This window comes from Phocoena sinus, chromosome 20, assembly GCF_008692025.1.
Source record: "Phocoena sinus isolate mPhoSin1 chromosome 20, mPhoSin1.pri, whole genome shotgun sequence".
In the NCBI taxonomy this organism is placed as follows: Eukaryota; Metazoa; Chordata; class Mammalia; order Artiodactyla; family Phocoenidae; genus Phocoena; species Phocoena sinus.
Genome location: NC_045782.1, coordinates 13,134,584 through 13,151,311, shown reverse-complemented (window position 1 = coordinate 13,151,311; position 16,728 = coordinate 13,134,584). Strand labels below are relative to the sequence as shown.

Genomic DNA, 16,728 nt, shown 5'->3' with positions numbered 1-16,728 from the left:
TGTTAAGTGCTATGAGGCAGGGATCAAGCCTCCTTTTGCTGACTGTTTCAGTATCATAAGGCACGCTTAATCCCACAGATGAAGTGGGATCCTCAGGTGATACAACACATTTATTATATACACATGAATCTGTTTCTATATATCCTCTTCCAATAACTTCTAGGCCAAAAATACATCATTTCTCAATTGCCATAGCTTTATAATGTTTTGGTATCTGGTGGGGGCCGAAACCCTCCTCCCTCCCTGTTTTGGCTATCCTTGTATATTTACTCATCTATCAATTTCAAAACCAGCACCTCCAGTTCCAGGAAATCTCAGGTGAGTTTTAGGCACATAAAATGTTTGGCACACACTGTGGCCTAGCTGAACAAACATACTCACTTGGGCCCGAAGGTCAGATATGCAGATAAACTTCTTAAGCACGTTCTTGGGAAGAATATAGGTATAACCAGTCTCCTTGATGTCATCAGATGAAACATAGATGTGATTGGTCCTTAAGTGCAGGTTGGCGGCAGAGATGGCCCTGAAAACAGGTAGGGAATGTTGGCATTTCTCAACTCAAGCACCTCAGGTAGCACCAGAGGCCTTTCCATCCCTACCCCTCTTGCCCCTTATACTACCTGACCCTCCATTCAGTCTTAGATGAGAAAGTCTGGGTCTCATAGTTGCTGGTGGTAGAGGTGATGATTTCGTCACCATGCTTGTTGACAGTACGAGTCTGGGTTGCAGTCAGCTGTGACTGTTCCTTGGTCTGCTTCTCAATCTCAGCTATCTGCTGCCGCTGCTGTGATGGTGCAGAGATCTCCATACCCAGGATGATGTCTCGAATTTCTGATTGTGTCAGTGATGCCACATTCACACTGTGGGGACAGTATGGGTCACACCACAAGGATCCCTTCCCCTTGGTCACTTACGTCCCAATGGCAAGGTGTAACTTGGTGGGACAGGAGAGCCCATACTTTGACCCCAGATAATCTTCAACTGACACTTGAAGTATGAGGTGGAAATACACTAATACGGATAAGATTTGTCACATCCCAGGCTGGCCCTGTGCCTGTACACCTTTCAACCATGCTCAAACCTGCTCAGCATCCATACCTCCCACTTCTCCTCAACAAAAAGTGCCCTGGAACTGGAAAACTCTCAAAAACGGAAATCCTAGAACAAGTTCTCAATCACAGTTGATGTGTCTGCACCCTTACTGGGTGAACATTTTTGGTTGCCACAATGACAAGGAAGGAGAGAGAAGGAAGGTGTGTGTGTGTGTTATTAGCTGTGTTATCTGGGGGTCTGGGATGTTAGAACTTCCTGCAATGTATGGACAGTAAGGAAACGCCCTGCTCAAAATGGCAACAGTGCCTCTGCTAAGGAATAGCGCCCAAGTGTCAGCCTGAGCCCTGAGACATGAACACTTCATATACCATCTGAAGACACTGCCTACCTACCTCTCCTCTATAGGCATCTCTAGGACAATTTCTTGAGAAACTTCTGAGCTTAAAATGTTGCAAAAAACCAAGAAGGCATATACTGAGCCACCCATTTTACCCTTTTTGGATCTCTCATCTGTATCCCCACCACTGCTCACTTGTTTTTCTTGCCATAGTCAGCCAAGATAAGGTCCTTGAGCTGCACCTCCACCTTGATCCACTCCTCGTCAGTCAGAGTGGGCCAGATGTGGTGTGGTTCTGTGATCGTAGTCTTGTCTGGCTTCAGGATGACCTTCGCCCGGTCGTTGTTCACATGCAGGGCACGCAGAATCAGGATGAGGCGGGAGAAAGCCTAGGGAGAGATGTGGCAGCATGGGAGGAGGTCGGCTACTTGATGTTCTTCCCCTCTCCTCCAGCCTATCCTTTCAGGAGACCCAAGGACCCATTTCAAACCCTACGGTGCTCCCCTCACCATGAGTCAACTTGATATGCAGAGTCACTGGCCCATGCACAGGCTGAAGATGTGAAAATGGCCCCATAAGAGGCCTGTGGGACAACCTAAGGCACAGAACCTTCCTGTGACCCCAAACCCACTCCTCTTAGAGTGACCCTCCCTCCTCGTGAGGTGGCTTCATACCGTGTAAGATGAGATAGTCTTGAGCCAGTCATCATAGAGGTTAAAGAGAACCATCTGCGGCTCAGTGGCTTTAAGGATGAGATCCCCAAACTTTTCCACCTTGAGACAAGCCTGGAAGGGGAGCTGGAGCTCTGATCCTTTGATCACAATATTGGGGAAGTCCAGCAAGTGCACCTGAGACAAGATCAAGTCCAAGTTTAGAAACAGAACCAGCAGGTCTCAGCCCTCTTGCCTTCTACCTCATTCACCACCTCTCACCTCCAATGGATCGAGCATGCCTTTCCTGGTGACAATGATCTGCTTGGGCTGCTCCTCCACTGGTAGAGATCGGATCAGGGCAGCCACCTCCTCAGCTGTCTTCCACTTAGCCAACTAAAAAGCAAGAGCGAAGAACATGGAAACTGAGTCTCCACCCTCCCAGGTCAACTAGAACAAAAAATTCTAGTCTTAAAATAATTAGACTATGTTTCTATCACACACTGCTGTTGGATGTTAGGTACTTCAGAGGTATAGAAAAAACGTCCAATGGTCTTGCCCCAAAGGGTGTTTCAACCTCGCTGGCCAGACAAAGCTCACACAATGCCACGAGCTAGTATTTGATTATATACACGCTATGTCAGGGACAAGAGAAATTAAGGCTAAGGTCATAAAAAGCTGCACAAATAAAGAAGTCTTAAGGGATGAGTAAGACAGTGATTAACAGAAGAGAAGAGTTCATTCTAGAAGCAAAGACCTATAAGCAAAGCCACAGAGGTGGAGATGCTCATCAGGGTTTGGGATACCAGGATCCTGGACTGACTGCCGGAGGAAACATGCTACAGAGGAAGAGGAACTGTGGCTGGACAGGTTACAGGCCAACCAGATGTTAAGCATCTAGGAAACCAAAAAGTTAATTCAGCAAAAAGAAAGGGGCTACCAAAGGCTTTGAGGAGGAGAAGAGATTTGGTGAAAATGACATTTTAAGAGTGCTTGTTCCCTTTAGAAAGATGATTTTTCATAGCCCTCTTCAAGATAGGTTAGAGATGGGAGATTCAAGAAGCAGAGACGCCAGCTTGTAGGTAATGAAGGACCTCAAATATTCTTGGACCTCTTATAGAAGAACACTTCCCAAGTTAAATAATTCAGGAAAAAAGTTTAAATGAGATGTCCTGAATCTTACAAAGAGAGAAACAGGAGATTCTCTCTCTCATATACACACCCCCCACATACCAAAGAGTAAGAGGCAGCAAAGTTCTACAGCCTCTCTACCCTTTAACATGCTCACCTGCCCCAAACGCTTCTGTCCAGCCCACACAGATGTGTGAATTATCTTGAGAAACAGCTGCCCTGTGCGTGGGTTGAAGATGAAGATGGCCCCATTGATGGGCTTGGTGGTCAGGTTCCCTTCAAAGGTCTAAGGAATGATTACATCAGTTAGCACAGTCTAGACACAACCAGCCCGCCTTCCTCGCAATATGCACGCACTTGCCCGGCCACCCAAACGCTGCATCGAACAGGCATATACAGAGCCCCACACCCACACGCTGCATCTAACTCTCACCTTATGGATAGTCACTCTGTAGACATTCGTGTCATCCACAAACCAGATAATCTGGTTGGAAAAGAGTTCACCATAGTTCTGAGAGGACAGATAGGGCTCAGTGGGCTCAGATGAATAAAGCTGCAGCCCTTTACGGATCCGTTCACGTAACACATACAAGGCAGGGTTTGCCTTCATGATCTTGGCCATGGCCTGCTGTATGAGGGGCTTGCTGCCAGGGAACCAGTTTCCATAGGCACTGTGAGGGTGGAAGAGGCAAGAAAGGTTAAGACCAGGCTGGCAGTCCCAGGAACAAGGCAAACTGCGACTCTACAGAGGAAGAAAAGGCTGTTGGTCAGGCTGAGAATGAGTGCCTGCTCATGTACATAGAGGCAGGGAAGAAAGAGTCAGTGACACCAGTGGAGGAAACGGCCAACCTCACCTCACCTGGGCAAACTAAAAAAACACGTGTATATTAAAGTACGGGGCAGGGGGGAGGGATAAATTAGGAGGTTGAGATTAGCATATACATACTACTATATATAAAATAGATAATCAACAAGGACCTACTGTATATAGCACAGGGAACTCTACTCAGTACTCTGTAATAATCTATATCGGAAAAATATCCTAAAAACAATAGATATATGTATACATATAACTAAATCACTTTGCTGTACACCTGAAACTAACACAACATTGTAAATCAACTGTACTGCAATGTAAAATAAAAATTAAGGGAGTTCCTTCCTGGTGGTTCAGTGGTAAAGAATCCGCCTTACAATGCAGGGGACGCAGGTTCGATCCCTGCTCCAGGAATTAAGATCCCACATGCCACGGCATGTTTTAAGCCCGTGTGCCACAACTACTGAGCTCTCACTCATTCCTTAGACCTTTGAAGGGAACCTGACCACCAAGCCTCTCAATGGGGCCATCTTCATCATCGAACCTCAACTAGAGAGCCTGCGTGCCGCAAACTACAGAGCCCACACGCCACAACTACAGAGCCCACGCACTCTAGAACCTGCGTGCTACAACTAGAGAAAACCCGCACACCACAACTAGAGAGAAGCCCGCGTGCCACAACGAAGAGCCCGTGTGCTGTGACTAAGACCCGACGCGCCCAAAAATAAATAATAAATAAAATACAATAAAGTGTGGGGCTGATGAAAAATATCAATACATGCTTCTGAGCCTCAACTTACCTGTGCAGGTTATAGGCCAGGTCGATGGCAATGAGCACACCTGTGGGCGAAGGGTAGATACTCATGTTGTCTGTGGTGTAGTCCAAGAACTTGGCCCGGGCGTAGCGCTCGATGTCATGGGAATCATAGTCCCCCCAGCGCAACTGGATGTCAATCCAATACTTCTGAGTGGTGGTGCTGTCCATCACATCCCTGAGGGTGGAAAGGGGTCAGGAGTCTAGGCTTCCAGGAAGACACTGGCACAACCAATATCCCCAGAGCCACAAGAACTCTCAATCACTACGTCTAAATCTCAAAACCAACCCCTCTGCCTGTTCCAGATCAGCAAGACCCACCAGAGAATTAGCAGACCTGGCTGAGGGTGTTAACAGAATCAGGGGTAGAACCTGTTACAAATTAGAAAGAAAGGCAACCAGGGACAATTTCTAAAGTAGTGCTGCTAGAATAGTAAAACTAAGCTTCTTAGATGCCTAGGGCTGGGTCATAAGGCACTTACTTAGAGTCTGCCAGCAATGAGGGCCGGGAGACATTCCACTTATAGGAGGCAAAGAGCAGGATATCTGCACAGGAAGAGTTCATCTTATAGGACTTTCGGGGGTGGATTGTCTCCTTTTGTACTGTCTCAATTTCCAGTGCATCCAGTTCCTGATCAAACACCTGGAGGCAAAGTGGAAAGGTTATGACTGGTTATGGAAGCCCACTTAGAATGTGGGCTTATAGAACTTAAGACAATGTGGCACCTGGGACCACAACAGAAGTCTCATCCTTGGAGCTCTGAGGGTGGATTTCCCATACCCAAAAGAGAGAGCTGACCTGACTTTTCGTGGCATCCTCTCCCCTCAATTCTAGCCCACCTGACACAAGTCCATAACGATGCTCTCGTGGATCTTCTGCCACAAGTGAGCTCGGAAGATCTGGATGAGAGAGATCTTCAGTGTGGGGATCTTGCCGTGCATGAAGATACCTGTCAGGTCCAGCTGCACCTGAAAGCCTACGTATACCTGACAGGAAAAAGAGAGCGACACTAGAGACCGAGAGGTTCTCAGGACATAATTAAGGAAGTAGAAACTCTTGTTTTTAGCTTCCCATCTCCCATGTCTATCAATCACACTCACGTTGGCTCGGTTGATGGTTGGGGACCACCAGAGGGTGAATCTACGATTGGGAATCTGGTTCAATCCTGATCGCTGAGCATTGGTTAGTTTCTTCCACTTCATAGACTCCTCAAAACCACTGGCCTTCTCCCTGGGAAGCAGAAGAGACCAGGTAAAGTGACGTCCTGCCATCCCCCAGAACACTGCTGACCTCCTGGGGTGGCTGTGTGGGAAACACCACAGTAGAACACAAAAGCATATGACGGATGAGCTCAGAGGGCTGTGACCTGTGAGAGGTCACTGTAAGGGGAGAACAGAATCCTCACCAGAAAAGCCCCTCCCAGGTAGGGAAGTAAGTGCCCTTGAAGAGAGTGTGTTCCAGAATGCCTTCCACACCACCCAGGGCCTGGATCATGTCTGTACGGTAGTTGTTCAGGTTCCAGAGCTTTCCATCATGCCGCTGGTGTGTCCACCAAAAAGGGTTCTGCTTCAAAACCTAGATGGCAAGGTAGGTATGGTGAAGCTTCTGGGTGCCCACTGCGCCAGGTTCCCAGCATGGCCACAGACTCTCCTAATTCAGGGAAAATCTCTCCACTATCCCCTCCACGTACCTGGTACTGCTTAAAGTCAGTTCTGACACGCCAACCCTTATCATAAGCCAGTGTATGCCGGTCCTTCTGGAAGAGGGTGTTGATTCGAGGAATGCCACGATCCCATGAATCCTCTAGATCTTCTAGGGTCAGTCGTCTGCCAAGGAAAAAAGATCAAAGTTAAAACAAATACTCATATGAAGAGTTCAGCATTCCTCCCTGGCCAAGGATAAACAGGGTCAGACATACAACCTACTTCCTTGACCCCATAAAAATACGGCATGCTCTACTCCTGACCTCCAGGCAGGACTCAAAGGTCACACCACTTAAAAGGACTGCTATGCCCTCCTGGATGCCCACCTGTTCTGCGCAATGGCCTCTTGTCTCTTGAGTGCATACTCAGCCCAGACCCGCTGAGAATCAATGAACTCACTCTCCCAGGGCTGTATGTAGCGATACAAGTTGGGAATCAGCTGGTCTTCTTCATGGCTCATTCCTGAACGAAAGTGTGTGATACCTACATCTGTCTGCTTGGACCACCTGTTTGGGGACACACCAAGATTAGAGAAAAAATAAAAACTGAAAATAAAGAAACATCTCCTTCCCTCAGGGTCTAGCAAGATTTTCAGCCAAGTCCTACCTGAGGTCAGATTGGGGGATGAGCACATGGCCCATTGAGAGCATGCCAAGTCCACCCAACTCCTTAGGGGTGTAGAACACGACAGGGGGGAAGCGACTCGGCATCTTGGAGTTGAGACCAATCTTGATTCGTGTCTGGATCTTGTTCTCACACTTCACCAGCAAGTCCAGGAGCTCCTGGGTGTTCACCACAGCCTCCCGAAAGTATGTCATAAGGCCAATAAGAGCTGTGTTCCACTTATTCACAATCTGAAGATAGTGAAAAAGAAGTAAATTATAGATAAATCATTGCAGGGACAGGGTGTGTGGCTAGGAACCACCAGATACAATTAGTTATATTCTCCCTAGTTCTCAAGAAAGATTTGAGCTCAATGTCATTAGGGAAGTGTGTATAAATCAAAATCACTATGAGATACTACTTAACACCCACTGCAATGGCTATAAGATAGTTACAAGGATGTGGAGAAAATGGAACTCTCATATACTGCTGGTAGGAATATGAAATAGTGCAGCCACATTGAAACAGCCTGGCAGCTCCTCAAAAGGTTAAAGAGAGTTATCATATGACCCAACAATTCTACTCCTAGGTATATACCCAAGAGAAATAAAAACATATGTCCACACAAAAGTATGTATACAAATGTTCACAAAAGCATTATTTGTAATAGCCAAAAAGTAGAAAAAAAACAAATGTCCATCAACTGACAAACAAAATGGTGTACAGCCATATTATGGAATATTATTTAGCCATGAAAAAGACTGAAATACTGATGTATGCTACAACATGGATAAACCTTGTAAACATTATACTAAGTGAAAGAAACCAGACGAAAAAGGTCACATACATGATCCATTTATATGAAATGCCCAGAAGAAACAAATCCATACAGACAGGAGGTAGATTAGGGGTGGCCAGAGGACTGGGGCAGGGAGGGACATGGGGAGTGAGTGACTGCTAATGGGTATAGGGTTTCTTTGTGGGGTGATGAAAATGTTCTGGAATTAGTGGTTATGGCTGCACAATTTTATGCATATAATGAAAACCACTGAATTGTATACTTTAAAAGTGTGAATTTCATTTCAATAAAAACATAAAGTTGGGCTTCCCTGGTGGCGCAGGGAAGATCCCACATGCCATGCGGAACAGCCAAAAAATTAAAAAAAAAAAAAGCTGAAAGAATTTCCTTTAAGATCAGAAATGAGACAACGATGCCCACTCTCACCGCTTTTATTCAACACATTATTGAAAGTCCTAGCCACAGCCACCAGACAAGAAAAAGATATTAAAGAAATCCAGGGACTTCCTTGGTGGCGCAGTGGTTAAGAATCTGCCTGCCAATACAGGGGACACAGGTTTTTTTTTTTTTTTTTTTTTTTTCAGGTTTTAAAACTTTATTCGCATATTAAAAAAATTGTGCATTCCAATAATTAAAATCATTTGAACAACAACAAAAAAAAATGGCACTCTGATTAAACTGCATTTTACAGCCCGCAGGACACCCTGGACCAGCCTGCTCTTTACTCTAGATTTCACTGTCGTCCCACCCAGCCTCCTTCACCAACATGCAAGTTCTTTTCCTTCCCTGCCAGCCAGACAGGCGGATGGGAAGCAGGCGCGGCCTTCGTTGTCAGTAGTTCTCCATTCTTTGATGTGAAAAAGGGCAGCACAGTCATTTAAACGATCCAACCTCTTTGCATCTTACAAAGTTAAACAGCTAAAAGAAGTAAAATAAGAAGGCAATGCTCGTGGAATGTACAGTGCATATTGGCGGCGCACGCCTCATTACGACTCGCCTGCTTGCTTCTCCTGTTCAATCGTTTCTTGTGAAGGCAGTGGATTTTTCTCTTTCGTTTCTGTTTTCTTCAGTTTCGACTTATCGAATTTCTCAATCTCAGCCATATCGGGTTTGTCAGACATGGCTGCAGAGGAAGCGGAGCGAGTTACGAGCGAACGAGGTCCGACCTGCGCAGTGGTCGCCGCCGAGTGCCCGGGGACACAGGTTTGAGCCGTGGTCTGGGAAGATCCGACATGCTGCGGAGCAACTAAGCCCATGTGCCACAACTATTGAGCGTGTGCTCTCCAGAGCCCACGTGCCATAACTACTGAAGCCTGCAGGCCTAGAGTCCGTGCTCCACAACAAGAGAAGCCACTGCAATGAGAAGCCCTCACACAACAACAAATAGTAGCCCCCGCTCGCTGCAACCAGAGAAAGCCCACGCGCAGCAACGAAGACCCAATGCAGCCAAAAATAAATAAATAAATGTATTTTAAAAAAAATTCCTAATTGGAAAAAGTGAAACTGTCACTGTTTGCAGATGACATGATATTATACACAGAAAATTCTAAAGACACCACCAAAAAGCTATCAGAACTCATCAATGAATTCAGTAACATGGCAGGATACAAAATTAATGTAGAGAAATCTATTGCACTTCTGAATACTATCAGAAAGAGAAATTATGAAAACAATCCCGTTTATAATTGCATCAAAAAACCAAACCAAACCAGGGACTTCCCTGGTGGTCCAGTGGTTAAGACTCCATGCTTCCAATGCAAGGGGCACAGGTTCAATCCCGGTTGGGGAACTAAGATCCCACATGCTGCACGGTACGACCATGGGAAAAAAAAAAAATCTAAAAAACAAAAACCAAAAAAACCCAAACCAAACCAAACAACAACTAGGAATAACTCAATCCAAGGAGACAAAAGACCTGTACTTGGAAAACTGTAAGAACTTGGTGAGGGACTTCCCTGGCGGTCCAGTGGTCGACTCCACACTTCCACTGCAGGAGACATGGCTTTGAGTCCTGGTCTGGGAAGATCCCACATGCCACGGAGCAACTAAGCCCGCGAGCCACAACTACTGAGCCCACATGCCACAACTACAGAAGCCCATGTGCCTAGAGCCCATGCTCTGCAACAAGAGAAGCCACCACAATGAGAAGCCCATGCACCACAATGAAGAGCAGCCCCCCACTCGCCGCAACTAGAGAAAGCCCGTGCGCAGCAACAAAGACCCAACACAGCGAAAAATGCATTAAAAAAAAAAAAAAGAATATTGTTAAAATGACCACACCCTCAAGTCCATCTACAAATTCAATGGAATCCCTATCAAAATAGCAAAGACATTTTTCACAGAACTAGAACCAATAATTTTAATATTTGTATGGAAACACAAAAGACCCTGAAGAGCCAAAACAATCCTGATAAAGAACAAAGTAGAAAGTATCACACCTCCTGATTTCAAACTATATTACAAAGCTACGGTACTCAAACAGTACAGTAGTGGCACAAAAACAAACCCATAGGTCAATGGATCAGAATAGAGAGCCCAGAAATAAACCCATGCTGTTATGGTCAATTAATCTACAACAAAGAAAGCAAGAATATACACTGGGGAAAAGACAGTTTCTTCAATACACGGTGCTGGGGAAACCGGACAGCTAATGCAAAAGAATCAAACTGGACTTTCTCACAACATACACAAAAAATAAAGGCAAAATGGATTGAAGACTTAAATGTAAGACCTGAAACTATAAAACTCCTAGAAGAGGGACCTCCCTGGTGGCGCAGTGGTTAAGAATCTGCCTGCCAATGCAGAGAACACAGGTTCGAGCCCCAGTCCAGGAAGATCCCACATGCCGCGGAGCAACTAAGCCCATGCACCACAACTACTCAGCCTGCACTCTTGAGCCCACGAGCCACAACTACTGAAGCCTGCATGCTGAGAGCCTGTGCTCTGCAACAAGAAGCCCGTGCACTGCAATGAAGAGTGGCCCCCGCTCACAACTAGAGAAAGCACGCAGCAATGAAGACCCAACGCAGCCAAAAATAAAATAAATAAATTTATTTAAAAAACCCAAAAACTCCTAGAAGAAAACACAGGCAGTACTCTTTGACCTTAGTCTTAGGAATACTTTTTTGGGTATGTCTCCTCAGGCAAGGGAAACAAAAAACTAAGATATGGGGGAAAAAATAAATAAATAAAAAGAAAACAAAACAAAACAAAACAAAAAACAAACGGGGCTTCCCTGGTAGTGCAGTGGTTGAGAGTCCACCTGCCGATGCAGTGGACACGGGTTTGTGCCCCGGTCCGGGAAGATCCCACATGACGCGGAGCGGCTGGGCCCGTGAGCCATGGCCGCTGAGCCTGCGCGTCTGGAGCCTATGCTCCGCAACGGGAGAGGCCACAACAGTGAGAGGCCCGTGTACCGCAAAAAAAAAAAAAAGAAAAGAAAAGAAATGCGACTATATCAAACTAAAAAGGTTTTGCACAGGGGCTTCCCTGGTGGCGCAGTGGTTAAGAATCCGCCTGTCAATGCAGGGAACGCAGGTTTGACCCCTGGTCCAGGAGGATCCCACATGCTGCGGAGCAACTAAGCCCGTGTGCCACAACTACTGGGCCTGTGCTCTACAGCCCACGAGCCACAACTACTGAAGCCCGCACACCTAGAGCCCATGCTCCTCAACAAGAGAAGCCACTGCAGTGAGAAGCCTGCACACCTCAACGAAGAGTAGCCCCCGCTGGACGCAACTAGAGAAAGACCTCACGCAGCAACAAAGACGCAACACAGCCAAAAATAAATAAATAAATAAAAGCTTTTGCACAGCAAAAGAAATTATCAACAAAATGGAAAGAAAGCTCACTGAACAGGAGGTGATATTTACAAATGATGTATCTGATAAGGGGTTAATATGCAAAATATTGGGTTGGCCAAAAAGTTCGTTAAGGTTTTTCCATAACATCTTATGAACGAACTTTTTTGGCCAACCCAATACAAAGAACTCATACAACTTAACATAAAAAAAAAAAACAAAACCTGATTTAAAATGTCTATTCGGCAGAGGAGCTGAAGAGACATTTTTTTTTTTTTTTTTTAATTATTTATTTATTTTTGGCTGTGTTGGGTCTTCGTTTCTGCGTGAGGGCTTTCGCTAGTTGTGGCAAGTGGGGGCCACTCCTCATCACGGTGCGCGGGCCTCTCACTATTGTGGCCTGTCTTGCTGCGGAGCACAGGCTCCAGATGCGCAGGCTCAGTAGTTGTGGCTCACGGGCCTAGTTGCTCCGCGGCATATGGGATACTCCCCGACCAGGGCTCGAACCCGTGTTCCCTGCATTAGCAGGCAGATTCTCAACCACTGCACCACCAGGGAAGCCCCCTGAAGAGACATTTTTCCAGAGAAGATATAAAGATGTACAATAGACACATGAAAAGATGCTCAACATCACTAATCATAAAGGAAATGCAAATCAAAACCACAACGAGATGTCTCCTCACACTTGCCAGAATGGCTATTTTCAAAAAGACAAGTAACAAGCGTTGACAAGGATGTGGAGAACAGGGAACCCTCATGTACTACCGTACTACTGATGGGAATGTAAAGTGGTGCAGACACTATAAAGAACAGTATGGAAGTTCCTCAAAAAATTAAAAATAGAACCACCATACAATCTAGCAATTCTACTCCTGGGTATTTATCTGAAGAAAACAAAAACACTAATTCGAAAAGATACGTGCATCCCCATGTTCACTGCAGCATTATTTGAAATAGCCAATATATGGAAGCAACTTAAATGTCTACTGATAGGTAAATGGATAAAGGAGATGTGGTATGTATACACACACACACAGAAATATTACTCAGGCATAAAAAAGAATGAAATCTTGCCACCTGCAACAACACAGATACTTGGAAGGGTGGGGGAATGAGTGAAATAGTTGAGGGAGACTAAGAGGTACAAACTTCCAGTTATAAAATAAGTAAGTCACGGGGATGTAATGTACAGTATAGGGAATATTATAATTTTGTGTGGTGACAGGTAGTAACTAGACTTATCCTGGTGATCATTTTGTAATGTGTAAAAAGAGCAAATCACTATATTGTTTACCTGAAACTAACATAATATTGTAAGTCAGTCATACTTCAAAAAAAAGAGAAAGAGATCTGCAAGTTCCCTGGTGGCCTAGTCGTTAGGATTCTGGGCTTTCACTGCTGTGGCGCCAGTTAATCTCTGGTCAGGGAACTGAGATACTGCAAAAGCTGCACAGCGCAACCAAAAAAAAAAAAAAGAGAGAGAGAGAGAGAGATCTCTGAAGACCCATGAAGGGATCCATTTGCAGGCTATAAAACTCCGAGGTCGTGCTTGCTTCGGCAGCACATATACTAAAACTGGAACGATACAGAGACGATTAACATGGCCCCCGTGCAAGGATAGCACGCAAATTCATGAAGCATTTCATATTTTTTTGTTATACAGCAGCAACTAACACAACAATGTAAAGCAATTATACTCCAATAAAGATGTTAAAAAAAAAAAAGAAAAAAAAAACCTCCGAGGTCAAAGAAAGAACCACCACCAGACCAGTAAGCTGAACAAGTCCCACAGCTCACATAAGGTTGACAACAGTTTGTGTTCCCGCCAGCCATACAGAGACTTCATAATAAATGGGAGTTAGGTATAGTCCATAGAAAGTTATCAACTTAGTAGTGGAGATAAATTAGCCCCAGAAGAAAGGGTGCTCTGGATTCACTGTAACTAAGAAGCTTAAAATTAAAAGCAAGCCTCAAAAGGATCAAACTAAACCACAAGTTACTGAACTGTACACCAGAACACAACCCAACACTCTTTAAAGGAATATAACAAAATCCATAAATCAATATAAATTACACAATTTCTAGCATCCAATCAAATACTGGATGCATACAAAGAAGTAGGAATAAATTACCCAGAAACAAGAAAAATCAATCAGTACAAACAGACCTGGAAACAACAGATGATGGAATTAGTAGACAAAGATCTTACAACAGCTATTGAACGTTTTATAATTATGCTTGAGTATATAAAGAAAAACATGAACATAATGAGGAAAGAAACAGAAGATGTTAAAGACCCAAATGAAACTTTTAGAGATAAAAATTACAATATCTGAAATTTTAAAATGTACAGATGGGATTAACAACATTGTAAAGCTGCAGAAAAAATAATGAAGGCAAAATAAACACCTTTTCTGACAAAGAAAAGCAGAGTGTATTCACTGCCAGTACACCTTTACTACAAGAAATGTTAACGGAAATTCTTTAAGCAGAAGGAAAACAATACCAGATGGAAACCTGGACCTACATAAAGTAATGGAGAACACCAGAAATAGTAAGTATGTGGGTAAAATGTAAAAGACATTTTTCTTTCATTTTGTAATTTCTGTAAAAGATAAAAAGGCTGTTTAAAGCCAAAACAGTAACAAAGTATCACTGTGTTTATAATACAGGTACAGTTAAAACATATAACAAAAACACTACAGGGACTTCCCTGGCCATACAGTGGTTAAGACTTCTCACTTCCACTGCAGGGGGCACGGGTTTGATCCCTGGTCAGGGAACTAAGATCCTGCATGCCGTGGGGCGTGGCCAAAAAAAACAAAAACAAAAAAACACAAACACTACAAAAAATGAGGAGGAAAATGAAAGTACATTATTGAAAGGTTCTCGTACAATATGTAACGTGATACTAGACTAGTGGTCACAGTAAGTCAGAGATGTATACTGTAAACCCTAGAGCAACCAATAAAAAACAAAGAAGTGTAGTTAATAAGCGAAGTGTGGAGATAAATTAAAATCATACCAAAACCCCACTCAATCCAAAAGAAGGCAGGAAAATGAGTTACTCAGTTTTCCTGGGTCTCTCCCACATATATATGTTATGAAACTTTCGTTTGATTTTCTCCTGTTTAAAAAATAAATTAAAAAGAAGGCAGGAAAAGAGGAAAAAAGCTGAATAAAGAACAAAGGATGAGACGGGGGGGCTTCCCTGGTGGCGCAGTGGTTGAGAATCTGCCTGCCAATGCAGGGGACACGGGTTCGAGCCCTGGTCTGGGAAGATCCCACATGCCGCAGAGCAACTGGGCCCGTGAGCCATAACTACTGAGCTTGCGCGTCTGGAGCCTGTGCTCTGCAGCAAGAGAGGCCGCGACAGTGAGAGGCCCGCGCACTGCGATGAAGAGTGGCCCCCACTTGCCACAACTAGAGAAAGCCCTCGCACAGAAACGAAGACCCAACACAGCCATAAATAAATAAATATATTTAAAAAAAAAAAAAAAGGATGAGACGGCAGATTTAAACTCAACGACATTAACAGTCATATTAAACTTAATTGGAGTGTTTAGACTATTTGTAAGGCAAAGATTGTTAAACTGAATTTAAAAAGCAAGAACCAATTAAATGCAATCTATAAGAAGTTAACTTTAATTATAACGACACAGATTAAAAGTATAAGGATGGAAAAAGACATCCATGCACACACAAAACAAAGCTAGAGGGGCACTACTGATATCAGACAAAGTAGACTTCAGAACAGAGAATATTACAAGGAATAAAGAGGAATATTTCATGATGATAAAGGAGTCAATTCATCAAGAAGATATAGTAATTCTAAATATAGTACATACTTAAGGACTTCCCTGGTGGCACAGTGGATAAGAATCTGCCTGCCAATGCAGAGGACACGGGTTTGATCCCTGGTCCGGGAAGATCCCACGTGCCATGGAGCAACTAAGCCCGTGCACCACAACTACTGAGCCCGCATGCCACAACTAAAGCCCGCAGGCCTAGAGCCCATGCTCCACAACAAGAGAAGCCACTGTGAGGAGAAGCCTGTGCACGGCAACGAAGAGCAACGCCACTCGCTGCAACCAGAGAAAGCCCACGCACAGCAACAAAACCCAACGCAGCAAAAAATAAAATTAAATCTTTAAAATAATAAATATATTATATACCTAATAACAGAGCTTCAAAATATATGAAGCAAAATATCATGGAACTGTTTAAGCATAAGATTCAAAAAAAAATTAAATAATTATGCCCAACAGTATGAACAATACATATTTCTTGCTGGGGTGTCAACAGAGTTGCTTCTATCTATTGAAATGTCTATGTGTGCATCAGTTGTAAAGTTCATTTCTAATTCTAGCTGTCTCTTCAGGTACAACGATACAGCATCCCACCTGGCACAACTCCTTGGTCATCACCCATATGCAGGTTCTTGGACAAAAAGTTTGTCAGTTTGCATTTTGGTCTCAATGAGATGGCTCCCTACTCCCCTAAGCCTGCTAATCTCCTGATGACTCTTTCTTGGTTTTCCACCTGTAAGCCAAGCCAATTATGCTTTGCCCAACTTTGACTAAATATTTAAAAGCTACCAGAGCAGTCTGAACTTCAGACATTCTTCTGTGCTCAAAAAAGATATAAATTTCTGAAAAAATGTCACGTGTCTTTATGTTATAAGCTTGGATGTCTTTAACAAAGTGAATGGTGTCTCTAAAGCCAAAATAAAAAGAGGAACCTGAAAAGGGAAATAAATCCACGACTTATGACAATCTTCTCTCAGTAACTGACAGAAATAGACATAAGAAAAAAAAAGACATAGAAGGACTTGAACAACACAATCACTTGGCTAAACCTAAATGACATTTGTAAAACCCAACAAAGCAGAATACAGATTCTTTCTCAAGTACACGCCAAGGCAGTCACTATATATGCTAAACCATAAAACAAGTCTAAATACACTTGAGAAAACTAAGATCATAAAGAGTGTTTTCTGACCATAATGGAATTAAACTAG

General features: G+C 43.9%; 2 protein-coding genes and 1 non-coding gene across 3 annotated transcripts in view; 1 reads left to right on the top strand and 2 right to left on the bottom strand.

Moving 5' to 3' along the window:
• PRPF8 (pre-mRNA processing factor 8) overlaps window positions 1-16,728 on the bottom strand; it is a 37,900-nt gene that overhangs the window by 2,126 nt on the left and 19,046 nt on the right. The window contains exons 25-39 of the mRNA XM_032615936.1: window positions 7,113-7,360; window positions 6,833-7,012; window positions 6,494-6,629; window positions 6,209-6,378; window positions 5,904-6,033; window positions 5,643-5,789; window positions 5,285-5,445; window positions 4,789-4,980; window positions 3,605-3,842; window positions 3,329-3,457; window positions 2,323-2,436; window positions 2,065-2,238; window positions 1,586-1,779; window positions 621-860; window positions 382-523 (exon numbers count right to left, since the gene is read on the bottom strand). Coding sequence (XP_032471827.1) covers window positions 382-523; window positions 621-860; window positions 1,586-1,779; window positions 2,065-2,238; window positions 2,323-2,436; window positions 3,329-3,457; window positions 3,605-3,842; window positions 4,789-4,980; window positions 5,285-5,445; window positions 5,643-5,789; window positions 5,904-6,033; window positions 6,209-6,378; window positions 6,494-6,629; window positions 6,833-7,012; window positions 7,113-7,360 — 2,595 coding nt within the window. The remainder of the gene's footprint in view (window positions 1-381; window positions 524-620; window positions 861-1,585; window positions 1,780-2,064; window positions 2,239-2,322; window positions 2,437-3,328; window positions 3,458-3,604; window positions 3,843-4,788; window positions 4,981-5,284; window positions 5,446-5,642; window positions 5,790-5,903; window positions 6,034-6,208; window positions 6,379-6,493; window positions 6,630-6,832; window positions 7,013-7,112; window positions 7,361-16,728) is intronic.
• LOC116745323 (thymosin beta-4-like) lies at window positions 8,490-10,414 on the bottom strand. The gene has a single exon (XM_032615937.1). The coding sequence runs from the start codon at window positions 9,162-9,164 to the stop codon at window positions 8,895-8,897; it is 270 nt and encodes an 89-aa protein (XP_032471828.1). The 5' UTR covers window positions 9,165-10,414; the 3' UTR covers window positions 8,490-8,894.
• On the top strand, window positions 13,254-13,360 carry LOC116746544. The gene has a single exon (XR_004347795.1). It is a non-coding gene; the product is annotated as a U6 spliceosomal RNA (small nuclear RNA).